This window comes from Ochotona curzoniae, unplaced genomic scaffold (assembly GCF_017591425.1).
Source record: "Ochotona curzoniae isolate NIBS_2020 unplaced genomic scaffold, NIBS_Ocur_1.0 scaffold_461, whole genome shotgun sequence".
In the NCBI taxonomy this organism is placed as follows: domain Eukaryota; kingdom Metazoa; phylum Chordata; class Mammalia; order Lagomorpha; family Ochotonidae; genus Ochotona; species Ochotona curzoniae.
Window position 1 is genome coordinate 646,167 of NW_024467120.1, and position 14,077 is coordinate 660,243.

Sequence of the window (14,077 nt, forward strand, 5' to 3'; positions counted from 1 at the left end):
CATCTGTCGTGCCTCCACCACTCTGCTCCTGCTTGAGATCAGGTTTAAAAAAATCAGTGGTACCTGCAATTTTATGGCTGAATTCAACTCCTGAATTCCTGGCATTCTCCCCTCTTACCTGACCACTGGTGGCCCTCTATTCTTAGCTGGAGTATCTTTTCACTGCAGCACCAGTCCATGTCTCTGTTGCTTCCTCATGTCCACAGGTCTCCAGGTATCTTTCTGCCTCTCCTGTTTCCTGGGATTATGCTCTCTCTGCTTCTCCACCAATTCTAATGTGTTCTCACCCCATTCATCCATAGTGTTTTCTCCCAAACTTGATCTCTCTTTTTTTTTTTTTCATGTTTTGAAGTAGCTGTGTGTGTGCATGTGCTCATATAGAAGTCTCAGAATGGCATTAGAAAAACTGTTAGAAGTAATTTTTTCTGGGAAGTGTAACTGAATTAAAATGAGAGTGGCACTTTTATACTCCTCTATAATATGCAATAGCTGCTCTGTGTCTGTATTATTTCTTTAAGGACATATTTTGCTTTAAAAACAGAATCTTATTAAGGTATGGGCCAGGGTGAAGATAGGGAGTCCTTCTTGGTCTCCTGCATAAATGTTTGGAATCAAGGCACATGAGCCATTTTTCATTGCATTGCCAGGTGCATTTCCTGGAAGCTGGGTCAGAGGAAGAACAGGATTCGGACTACCTTTTTTAGGTGGGGTTTTAGGGTTGTAAGAAATAACTTAACCTACAGAATACAATGCTTGTTTAGAAATAACAAATTCATTTTTTAAAAATGATGTTTACATAGTTGAGAAGGATGCATGACCAGATGAACCACATATTAAGGTGGGGAGGGTTGAGGAATGGGGGAAAGTAGATAAATATCTCCAATCTCCATTTTCCATCTTGTATCTGGGGAAAGTAGGGAGAGAAGAGTGGTTTGCTTTCATCAGCCTGAACCGCATCACTACCCTGGGAATGGGGCATAGCCAATCCAGTGTCATCTGAGGGTCCCTGATGTGGAGCATGTTCCAAGCATACTGCTTAAGTCGTTTTGATAGTTCTGAGGTGCTATTGATTTTGTTGCTATCTGTGTTAGGAGAGCTGTTGAATTTGTTTTACCCTACATGGTACTAGACATGCTCTGCAGGCCACAGTGAACTGATTGTTGTGTCCCTCACGAAAATCTGGATGTGCTGTCTACTGTATAGACCTGAGCAACCACAGAGACCCAGTTCTGACATATGTATTCCATAGTCAGACTAGATCCTGTGATTTTCTCCTGGTTGGAGTTCTGAGTCCCCCAATCTGGGAGGTGGGGGTAGGAATGTGTGCCCAAAGAAACTTCACCAGAGGGGCCCCAACCTGACTCCTGTATGTGCCAGCCAGTGCAGGGTCTGGCTCAGTCCATCACTCACATTTGCCTATACACACACTGGTAGTTGCAGTCATCTCATCAGTTCTACCCCCAGCACCATCTCATACACAAACCAATGAATGCTGTGACCCAACCTAACCCTGCCCACCAAACATTCTGTACATGCCCTCAGGCACAGCAGCAGGAACTGCAGCCTAGTTGGAGCAACCCACAATAACCCCCACCAGGTCTGGCTCCGGCCCTGGTTCCTGAGCATGCTGGTATGTACGGCAGACTGGTCCATTCTGTGTTGCCTCCCATTTGTCTCTCATACACATCAATGGACATTGGAGCCTAGCTCAGCCCAACCAACCCCACCATCCAGCCCATACTCATGCCGGTGGGTGCTACCACCTGTCCTGCCATGTCCACCCTCTAGCCCTGGTTCTTAAGTTCACCAGTGGGAGCTATGGTCCATGAGAAGAGTGCCCATAACCTCCATACTAGGCCCACTCCTAGCCCTGGATCTTGTACTTTCCAGGTGGTTCTGTGGTCTAGCCTGGCAGGATACCTCAGTCCCAACACCTGCCAGCTGATGCTGCAGCAAATTCCAACCAGCCAGTACTTATTCTGGGTTATGCATGTCCAAGTGGTTGCAGTCACTTAGCCAAGCTTGGCTCTTGTTATAACACAACTAACATGCAGACCTATAGGCTTTGTAGTCTGTTCAATCTGGTCTGCCCCCAGTCTAAGCACTCATGCTTATCAGCAGGAGTAGTGGCCCAATAAGGAAGCTCCCCAGCTCCCTTACTAGGCTTGCCACCCATCTCAGGTTTTAAGTATGCTGCTGGGAACTCCAGCCCAGACTTACATGCCACATCTCACCTTTGCATTCACTGGCAGGTGTGCACCATAACCTAGCCCAGCCAGCCCCCAGTCCCAGCCAGAATGGGAACTGGCTGGTGTTGTGGCCCAACCTATCCTGTCTTGCACACGTCCTGATTCTCACATCTGTCAGTGGGTGCTAAAATCTAGGTGGCCTACCCCCATACCTGAGTTACACGTATGTATGCTAGCAGGTACTGGAACTTGGTTTTGTCTGGCCTTCTCCAAGCCTTGATTCTTGCAATCACCTTCAGGTATTTTGTCCTGACAGAGGAGTTTCCCAAACTCCTCTATCAGGTCACTTCTCAGTCTCATATCTCATTCATACCGGTATATTCTTGACCAGATCTGACTTGACCCACCTTGTGTTCTGGCAGGTACAACAGCCTTGTCTGATTGATGCACATGCATTCTGACTCTTACTATCGTGTGGTACAGCCCAACCCTGCCTAGTCTATCCCCAGACTCAGCTCTCACATGTCTCAGCAGGTAAAGAGACCTAGCCAAGCCTGTCTTACACTCTCTCTGACTCTTATGAGCATCAGCAGGTACTGGAGCCTACTCTGGCATACCACAAACCCAGTCTATACCCATGTTTAGGGATACTGCAACCATGTACAGCCCAGTTCACCACCCCTATCCAGGTCTCATGCTCACCATTGGGAACTGCCACCGCTTAGCTCCCTGAACAGGCTTTCTCCCAATCACTGTTCTTGTATGTGTCAGTGGTTGCTCTGACCTAGCCCAGCATAATGCATCACCCAGCTTTGCCTTTGTCATGAGATACCATAGTCTGGCATGGCCTGTCCTGCTCCATTCCTAACTCACAGGTGGGTCCTACAACCCAGCCTTACCCAACCTGTCCCCATCCCTGGCTTTCACGTAAACTGGACCTAGCATGGCATGGCTCACACCCCATCCTAGGTTCTGCACATTCTAGTGTATAATGGTTTGACCTGCCCTGCCTAGTCTGGACCCCAGAGCCAAGTGACAAGTGAAGTAGTCCTGTTCAGTCTGCCCAGCAACCAACCCTGATTCATGTACTCACCAGTGGGAGTGACAGCCCACCAGAGAAGTTCCCCAAGTTCCCCCATCAAGCCCACTCCCATACCCAAACCTCTCATGTGCCAGTGGGTGCTAGACCCTTACCCAACACAGTCTGTACCCCCAGTCTTGGCCTTTGTGTATGCTGGTGAATGTTGTGGCCTTGCCAATACCCAATTCTTGGGTGTTCCTGCAGATGCTGCAACCCAGACCAGCCAAGGCTATTCCCAACCCTGTTATCTATGAGTGTTTATGAGTTCCATAGTTATGACTAGTTGGGCTCATCACCACTCCTGGCCCTCAAATAAACCAGCTAATGTGACAACCCCACAGGGGTGAGCCTACAATCCCCCACAATATCTACTGCCACGCCCGAATCTCTTGTGAGCTGGTTAGTGTTGTGGCCCAGCTTAATATGGTCCAACCGCTGCCCCAGCACTCACTGGTGGGTACAGTGATTAAACCCTTCCAGGAAGCGCCCCCCCCCCCAGCTGTGGCTTTCCTATGTGCTAGCAGGCAATGGTTGATACCAAGTAGCCAAGCTCAGGTCTCCCACATGGTTGTATGTTGGTTTGGCTCTAAAAGGTCCTCCACATTTCCCTCCTCCAGACCACCTGGTCTCAGCCCCCTAATTTACCTGCAAGTGCAGTAGCTTGGTTGGTGGGATTTCCCCAGAAGTCACTTCTCACTTGTCACATTCTCCCTCAGCAGTCCTTCCTCCCACAAATCTCCAAGCCTGCTTCCCTGAGCAATCTACAGCCCCCATGCCCATGCTCGTGAGCATGCAAATCCCTAAACCAGTCTTCAAGTGATATGCCATGCCAGCCTGGCGGCCTGCCTGCCTACCCTGGGGCCCATACACACTTACACAGACCCTGTGTGTTGATGTGCTGGCATCTGCTCCCCAGCATATTTTAAAAGAAAAAAAAAAATAGAATAGACAACTATGTTGGCATACTGACACAGTCAACACAGATTTGGGATTAACCAGACCTAGAATGGCCATTGCTGTTATTAGCTGCTTTTCTCCCAGTAGTGTAACACTTGCCTAGGCAATTGCCTACAGCAGAGGAAGACTTACGATGTTTTAAGACTTCTTTATTTTTATTTGAAAGGCAGGTTTACACAGAAAAGAGACAAATCTTCCATCAGCTAGTTCCTTCCAAGTGACCATAATGCCCAGAACTGAACTGATCCAAAGCCAGTAACTTCTTCCATGTGTCCATGGGATCAAAGGCCCACAGACTTGAGCCATCGTCCACTGTTACACCAAGCCATAAAGGGGAGATGGATCGAAAATAAAACAGCTGGCTCCCATATCAGATGCTGACACAGCAGGCTGCAGATTAGTCTGCCATGTTACTAAGCTGGACCGTTATGTATTATTTTTATAATTAAAATATCTATATTATTCCAAATTGATAATTTTGCGATGCTGAAATGGAAAAGGCATTAGTTGATAACTAATACACGCTGATAGCTAATAACTAAGGAATTGCAAATATATATATGCTTTAGTTGCTATTGTATCAGTATTGGGATCAGAATTGGCACAGTGTGTTAAACTTCTGCTTTCAGTACCAATAATTCCACATCAGTTCCCAGATGCTCCAGCAGTGAGGGATATGGTGCACAGAGCCACTAATCATACACATCAACTATTGACTGATGGTCAGTAGGTAAAATGTATTAACTGCAAAAGACTGAGGGTCTTAGAAGCATAAAGAAGGAGGGTTTGAAATAGGATGTGATATACATGTTAGCATGCAAGGGTGATTGAATCAGTGAACAATGTGTTCCAGCAGTTTACTAATGTGGCACATGTGAAATGAAGTACCTCTCTTTGTTACCAAAGCTTGAGGATTAGGGAGTTCCTGACCCCATGCTTTTCTGTTCCATCTGCTAGAGGACCTTTGTTCTGAGTTCCCAGAGCTTTCTCACAGGATTATAGCTGGTTACAGTTTCACAACAGCAAGGTTCCCCATTGTCCTTTCCTAATCAATTGTCTACCTACAAGGGAGTTCCTCTGCCCATATTTTCCTGTTCCAGCTGCTTCAGGACCTTTTCCCTTCTCAGCTTTCTCACAAGATTATAGTTGGTTACAGTTTTACACACTGGCAAAATTTCCCATCCTCTTATTTGTCTTCCTATACTTTGCTTCCAATCTAGTTTCCTGATAATGCATCTGGAAAAGTATCAGAGGTTGTCACTAGTGTTTGGGCTTTTTCCAACCGCTTAGAGATCCAGATGCCATGCTAGGATCTTGGCTTTGGCCTGGCCCAGCACCAGCCACTACAACCATTAGGAGGCTGAACCAGTGTTGGAAGACCTCTTTTTCGTGCCCTCTCTGTAGTGCTCCCTTTCAAATCAAATAAACCTTTGTAAAAATAAGATGATATATCAGTTTGCCTCATTGGTGCTAATTAGTGTACCGTATTATGGAAACTGGGTGTGAGAGTAATGCAAATTGTTTATAGTCTTTCTATAACTCTGAAAAATATTCTTAAATACTTCTCAAGTCTATCATGTGGGTGACCTTTAAATACTAATCACTTAGTATTTAAAGTGAAAATTGAAAGGATAGCTTCATCCTTGAAAAGTGATTTCTGGGCCCAGCATGGTGGCACAGTGATTAAGGTCCTCGCCTTGCACGCCCGGGGGGCCCATATGGGCGCCAGTTCTATCCCGGCAGCCCCACTTCCCTTCCAGCTCCCTGCTTGTGGCCCGGGAAAGCAGTCGAGGATGGCCCAAGGCTTTGGGACCCTGCACCCGCGTGGGAGACCCGGAAGAGGCTCCTGGCTTCGGACCAGCATAGCATCGGCTGTTGTGCTCACTTGGGGAGTGAATCATCGGGTGGAAGATCTTCCTCTCTGTCTCTCCTCTCTGTATATCTGCCTTTCCAATAAAAATAAAATAAAATCTTAAAAAAAAAAAAAGAAAAAGAAAAAGAAAAGTGATTTCTTTGGATCTGGAACCACTTACTAATTGCTTATGTTTCTTCTGAATGTTGAAATGGATGAGAGTACAGGTATAATTGCTGGGAAGGTTTAATTTTGTCCAAAAATTTAGTTTCCTTTTCTGAATGAGTTTTTAAAAATACTGAAGTGATGTTTATTTCTTTTTCGTCATCCAGAGAACAGACTAATTAGGGGTTTATCAAGATGTAAGTTTACTGCAGCTTGATATGCCTACATCTCATGTGGATGTTGGTTTATGATGTAGCTGCCTCACTTTCAATGTAGCTCTCTGATAGTGGAATGGAAAAAGCAACCAACGACTTAAGTGTTTGGGCTCCTGGCTCCCCGTATGATAGGCCCAGATGCGGCTCTTGTGTGCATCTTCAGCCTAACCATAGCACTGGTCATTGCAGCCAGCTGGGGCATGAACCAGTAGGTAGGATATCCATCTCTTCACTTCTTTGTGTAGCTTTTGACTTTTGAAATAAATTTAGAACAATAAAAATGAGAAACCATTGAGTTGTTGTTCTGCTGCAATGTGTATGTTGCCAGTTGGGATGCCTTCATCTATTGATGGAGTACATGTGAATTAGCTTCGTCTACTGTAACTCCATGTGAATCTGGTTTCATACTAATTTATAAGAATGAAAGGCAGCATATATCATGATCTAAGTACATGCTCCTAGATTCAGCTTGGTACAGTTGCCACTGTTGTGAGCATTGCCCTAAGTAGCAGATAGATAGGAGGTGTGTGTGATTGCATGTTTTCCTTTTGTTTCATCTTTTCCTAGGTAAATGAAATTCAGTTTTTCAAAAATAGGGAGAATTTGAACTGGTCAGATGTTTATTGTTTTCTCTAAATCAGGAAGGTGGATTAGACAGAGAGCACATGTGAGTGATCAGTGTAATTCCATTTTACCAGTTCTGCAAGAGTCATTTCTGTTATCATTTACCATAGTGGGTAGGTCAGGAGATTCCATTCATTCCTATATTACAAATTGGATCTCTTTGTGCCTCATGCAACATCAGGACTTACTAGTTCTGTGATGGATTAGGTTTGAATAATAGACTTGCCTTTGACTCAATATGATAGGTGCTCATCTCTTTTCCTAATTCTGACATTGATAAATGATTAAGACATAATGTAGGGCCCGGCATAGTGGCGCTGTGGTTAAGGTCCTCACTTTGCATGCCCGGGAGCCCATATGGGTGCCGGTTCTAATCCCGGCAGCCTCACTTCCCATCCAGCTCCCTGCTTGTGGCCCGGGAAAGCAGTCGAGGATGGCCCAAAGCTTTGGGACCCTGCACTCATGTGGGAGACTCGGAAGAGGCTCCTGGCTTCGGATTGGCATAGCATCGGCTGTTGTGCTCACTTGGGGAGTGAATCATCGGGTGGAAGATCTTCCTCTCTGTCTCTCCTCTCTGTATATCTGCCTTTCCAATAAAAAATAAAAATAAATCTTTAAAAAAAGAAAAGACCTAATGTAAAAAAAAAAAATTGTCTCCTCACCTGAGGGAGACACCTTGTTTTTATCTTCCTACATAGTGGATAAAGATCTCTGTCCCTTGTCTGTAGTTGACCTCAGCACCTGGTTTGAGAAAGTCAGTTCTTACTTCCTTCTTGGAATTCCTACTCCCTTAGCTTCAAGGACATTTTCTTTTACTCCCAGTTCTACTTCTTCAGGACTCATATGCAGACACTCTAATGTAAGATTAGGACATCCCAAGTAATATGTTACTGTTTTTAGTGACTACACCCTTTTTATTTAATGGAACTTCCTATAGGATTCCACTGTGTCTTTTATGACGCTAAGAATGTGTTTCCTAAATTTTCATCCTGATAATTTTCCTGAGTTTATAATTTGTAAATAGTGTACTATGTTAAAATCTTATATTTTAATAACAAGTACATTATTCTATTTGCATTAGTATTCAGGCAAAACTGTTATGTAATTCAGTGACATGGTTTTGTTTGCTTTTTATTTCAGATGCCATGAGAAAGAATGAACTGGTTGGGACCAAGCAGGAATGCCAATACAAAAGTTTGAATGATGATGTTACAGCAAACAGCAAGCTACGACCTCGCAAGGGAGTGGAATTAAAAAAAAATAATCTCAATTCAAGGCATATTCCAAAACTGATTAACAAAAATGGAAATTATTTAGCAGTGAAACTTGAGGAATTCAATGTATGTCACAATATGTATAACCCTAGTGTTATACATGAGATGGAAGCTAGTGTTCCTCATGAGATGGATGCTGGAGAGAAATCTGATGCCACCAATGTGCCTGGGAACTCTTTCCAATGCTATGAACCTGTTAATGAGCATCACAAGATTCAAACTGTACAGCAGCAATTTGAACATAATGCACAATGGAAAGCATTCAAAAGGAAGAAGATATTCTTTACATTTGAGCGGGTTCATATGGAAGACACCTGTAATAAGGAGACAGCTCAGATAGAGAAGAAAACATTGCATAAATTCTCTAACCTCAGTAGTCATCAAAAAAACCACACAAGAGATAAATTCTATGACAATTTTGGATATGGGAAACCTCTCATTTACAAATCTGATCCTGCAATAAATCAAAAGCCTCACACAGGGAAAAATTCCAATGCATGTGAACCGTGTGGAAAACCATTTAGCAGTCAATCCTGCCATACCATGTATTACAGTAGTCACATAGGGGAAAACCCCCATGTGTTTAGCAACTGTGGAGAAACCCTATATCAGAAGCCTGACCCCATTAGAAATCCCAGGATTCACACAGGAGAGAAACCTTATGAATGTAATGACTGTGGTAAAGCCTTTGGCCGTATGTCACACCTTGTAATGCATCAAAGAGTTCACACAGGGGAGAAACCTTATGAGTGTAATGACTGTGGAAAAGCCTTTGGTCATAAGTCACATTTAACAGTGCATCAGAGAACCCACACAGGGGAGAAACCTTATGAGTGTGATGACTGTGGGAAAGCTTTTGGCCGTATGGCATCTCTTATAATGCATCAAAGAATTCACACTGGGGAGAAACCTTATGAATGTGATGATTGTGGAAAAGCTTTTGGCCGTATGTCATCCCTCATTATGCATCATAGAATCCACACAGGTGAGAAACCTTATGAATGCAATGTGTGTGGGAAAGCCTTTGGTCATAAGTCACACTTAAGAGTGCATCAGAGAATTCACACAGGGGAGAAACCTTATGAATGTGATGACTGTGGAAAAGCCTTTAGCTGTACATCACAACTCATAAAACATCAAAGAATCCACACAGGGGAGAAACCTTACGAATGTAATGAGTGCGGGAAGGATTTTATTGAGAAATCACAACTCAAAAAACACCAGAGAATTCACACAGGGGAGAAACCTTATGAATGCAAGGAGTGTGGACAAGCCTTTATTCAGAAGTCACAACTTACAATACATCAGAGAACACACACAGGTGAGAGACCTTTTGAGTGTAGTAACTGTGGAAAAGCCTTTCGGAGTACATCACACCTCATAAAACACCAGAAAACTCACACGGGGGAGAAACCTTATGAGTGTAGTGACTGTGGAAAATGTTTTGGCCATACATCATGCCTCATAAGGCATCAGAGGATTCATACAGGGGAGAAACCTTATGAATGTAATGACTGTGGAAAAACCTTTATCCAGAAATCACAACTCACAAGACATCAGAGAACTCACACAGGGGAGAGACCTTATGAATGTAATGACTGTGGGAAAGCCTTTATCCAGAAGTCAAAACTAACACTACATCAGAGAACCCACACAGGGGAGAAACCTTATGAATGTAATGACTGTGGGAAAGCTTTTTGCCACATGTCATCCCTGATAAGACATCAGAGAATTCACACAGGGGAGAAACCTTCTGAATGTAATGACTGTGGAGCAGACTTTATCCAGAAGTCACAACTCGCAATAGTTCAAAAAGCACACACAGCAGAGAAACCTTATGAATGTATGACCCTGGAAAAGCTTTTTGCCATAAATCACATCTTATGGACATCTGGAAAGTCAGACAAAGGGGAAACAGTATGAATGTGGTAACTGAGGAAGACGTTTTTATGCAAATCTGCCCTCATGAAACAAGATTCGGAAAGGGAGAAGCCTTATGAATGCTAAGATTGGGAAAGCCCTTTGCCAAGAGTCACATCTTGGAGCACATCCAAGAATTCAGAGGAAGGAACTTTATGATTGTAATATATATGGATTGGTCTTTTTTCAGCATTAGTACCCCGAGGCAACAGGGAATTCAAATAAGGGATAAAACAAAAAGTTTGGTTAGATGAACCTTTTTTGTCCACCCAGAGTCAGTGTCATCATTCTAATAGCTGTTTGCTGCAAATCAAACAAATCTGTAATGCTACTGTGAAAAGGCTTTTGCCAAACATCAGACATCATTTAACATTAATGAGTTCACACAAGTTTTTTTGAGGATTAATGTAGGTTGGAAAGCATTTTCCTTGAACTCAAGCCTCGTTAGATAAAATTTACAAAGGGCACCGTTTCATACAGTAAATAAGATAAAAATGTTAACTTCTAGTTAAACCAGCAGACAATGGAGAATTTATGAAGGAAAAAAATCATATCAATGTGACGAATGTGAAATCTCACCATAAGTCAGTCTTCAGCTCACTTGAAGAGGTTGAGAGCTGGTTTTTAGCTGTAACAACTCTTGTTTTCAATCAAGATGACAGTCCTGCAAGTCATCCCACCTCTACTGCTACCTTTTGAGAACAGCTCATTGGCCCTAGTAAGTTCCCCAGGGTATCTTCAAAATATTAGTCATAGGGTGCAAACTGAAAATGTCAAAATGATACAGAAAAAAAGATGTGAGCAGTTGCGTTGAAGTTGGAAATTTGCTGAACTGGAATTTGGTTTGCTGCCACTAGGTTTTTTTCCCAGGTGTCCGAGATATCAATTTCTCCAATATTGCATAGCTAAGGACATTTTCTAGGTTCCTAGCTAAACTGGTGCTTTTCCAGTCAAGTGTTGGAATATTATGTTAACTTTTGTATATGTAATTAAGGGTTTTAAGATTGGACTATCAGTATTTTCCATATAAGCCCAGCATACACTCTCTTGTGTGTTCACTATCAAAAGCCAGTTGTGTACACAAGTTGAGAGCCAGGAGATTCCCCTGTGTCACTCATTTCTGTGCAGAGACTGGAATATTGTGTTGCCCGACACATCAGTAGTGAATTGGAAGTGAAGCATCCAGGACTTGGACTGAAAAGTGATTGGGTTGCCAGCATAGCTGTCACTAAGTTTCCCTGTACGTCACAGTTTCAGACCCCACATGTAAGTATTAACACAGTTACTTCCTTTAGCAGCATTACTATTGAAAAATTATAGTGTGCCTTTGAAGCAATTCTTTTTTGTCTTTCCAATGGTTCTGATAATGCCTCAATAAATCTCTTCTAAAACTCATTGGCATGTTTTATTTACAAAAAATTCTGAATGGCACAGGGAAAGGGCAGTAATTTTCAGAAGTTGCCTAATTTTTTATTTGAGGGGGGAGAACAGGGTGTGGGGTTGTTCAATTCCTACAATGTGACATGTGTTTTGAGTATAATGCTGATAGTTTTCTAACTGATGTTACCGTATCTCTTGTTACGGCTAATTGTGCCATTACATGGCATGTAAAATCTTTAATGTATGACTTTCGTGATGCAATTTAATGTGTGTCCTGCATTGTGGCCTAGCAGATGCACCACACCTGTAATGACATCAGCCCTTGTGCCTGGCTGCTGCAATTCCAATCCAACTCATTATTGACCTGGGAAAAGCACCAGAGCATGGCCAGATGCCCTAGAAAAATGGAAGAAGGTCCTTTTCCAGGCTTAAGTTTGGTACAGACCTGGACTTTGTGGCCACCCAGGGAGTAAACCGGGGGGAGGGGGGGTGGAGATACTTATATAACTTTGCTAGTAAAATACAGCATGTTTGAGAAAGTATTCAGTTTGTGATCCTTTGCTTACTCTCCCACAGTTTTTTTTTTTTTTTCTGGTTTTTATTTTTGATGATGATTACATGTTTGGTTAGGATGGGAAGCATTGAGGGTTAAGGTAGAGGGGTGAAATCATTGTTTCCAAATTTTCTATTTCTTCTTGACTCGGTGAAGGGGAAAGATAAATGAGGAAACCAGAGCCCGCATCTCTAATGTCCCATTACCCAGTCATAGGGATCTGCCATCCACTATCAGCCCAGGGACCTAATGCGGTGTGTATTCTGAGGGTTCTGATCAAGTGGCTTGGATAGTTCTGAAATGCTATCAATTTCACCAATCCAAAGGTGAGGAAACCCTCCCAATGTCCGTTGGCTACTAAAGTCGACCTCAAGTCTCCACCCAGATTTTTGCTGTCATAATTTGCTGGGGTATTTGTCCAATTTGTTCTTCCTCTGCTGCAGTGTCAAATGGGTTGCTATATTCTGCATACGTATTGGGGTATGTGCACACTGTTATGCCTTTTTCACTCTGAGGCAGGCCCAAGGACCAGGGTAAGGAGACCCGAGCTCTGCTGGATCCCATTCCCCTGGGGTTCACAAACCCATCAACCACCTTGCAGGCAGGCCAAAAAACCTGGGCCAGGTGACCCAAGCCTGGCAGAAACCCTTTCCCCCGGAATTCATGAACCTGAACCTCCATTGCACATGGGCCTCAGGACCCAGGCCAGGAGACCTGAGTCCCACTGGTTTTTCTACCTCAGGGCTTCAAAAATCTGGCTCCCACCATGCAGGTGGGCCAACAGAATTGGGCCAAACCACCCGAGTCCTGCCATATCCCATGTTCATTGATCCAGCACCCACCTCACTGGCAGACCCCAGGATTTCGATCAGGTGCACAATTACTGTTGGATCCCCCACCCCCAGGTTTTGCAAAACTGGCAACCTCCCTGAAGGCAATCCCTAGCACCTGGACCAGGTGAACTGAGCCTCTCCAGATCTGCCATTATGGCTTACAGATTCTGCACCCACTGACCCCAGCCTGGCATGGCTTGCCTCACATCAACATCCACTATTGCATTGCACAGCCTGGCTCAGTTCAGCCAGCCCTCAGTTCCAGCTTTTGTTGGTGAATGCTCCAGTCTAGTCCAGTACAGCTAAAACCCTGTGCCAGCCCGTGTGAATTAGCTAGTGTCACGGTTTAACTCAGCTCCTCTTGCACCCTATACTGGTTTTCAGATCTGCCAGTTCATGTTATGAACTGGCCTATCCTGACCTTGACCCAAATGTATGGCAATGAGTAATGCAAGCTGGCATTGTCCAGGCTACTCTTTGGTTTGGTTCTTTTGTTCATCTGCACTATATCCCCGCAAGGAATTTCCCAATCTCCTCTGTCAGATCTCCTCCCAGTAGTAGATCTTGCACACACCAGTGGATCCTTGGCCCAGGTTTACTTTGTCCACCTCCTGTCTTGGCAGGAACAGTGGCCTTACTCAATCAGCCCACACCCATTCTGATTCTTACTGTTGGTTGTTGCAGCTTAGCCACACCTAGTTTGTGCCTAGACACAGCTTTCTTGTGGTTCAGGGGGAGTGAAGACCCAGCCCAGCTCATTTCTACACCAACCATAGCTCTCATGCATATCAGTGGATGCTGAAGAGTGTAGCCCTGTCTGTCATTTCACAGACCCAGTCCACACCCATGCTGAGGGAGATTGTAGCATGTCCTGCCCAGCCTGCTGCCTTCAGTCTCATGCGTGTTCTCATGCTCACAAGTTGAAGCCCAACCCAGCTGGCACATCCCCTTAGCAGGTCTGTTCCCATCTACATTTCTTAGATGGAGTTTGCAGTTTCACAGGGGTAACCTGTGTATCCCCCATAGATTGTGTC

General features: G+C 44.1%; 1 protein-coding gene across 1 annotated transcript in view; it reads left to right on the forward strand.

The window, feature by feature from the left end:
- LOC121147738 (zinc finger protein 585A-like) overlaps positions 1-11,672 on the forward strand; it is a 163,847-nt gene extending 152,175 nt beyond the window's left edge. The window contains exon 10 of the mRNA XM_040967643.1: positions 8,987-11,672. Coding sequence (XP_040823577.1) covers positions 8,987-10,280 — 1,294 coding nt within the window. The 3' untranslated portion in view covers positions 10,281-11,672. The remainder of the gene's footprint in view (positions 1-8,986) is intronic.
- The last annotated feature ends 2,405 nt before the right edge of the window (positions 11,673-14,077 follow it).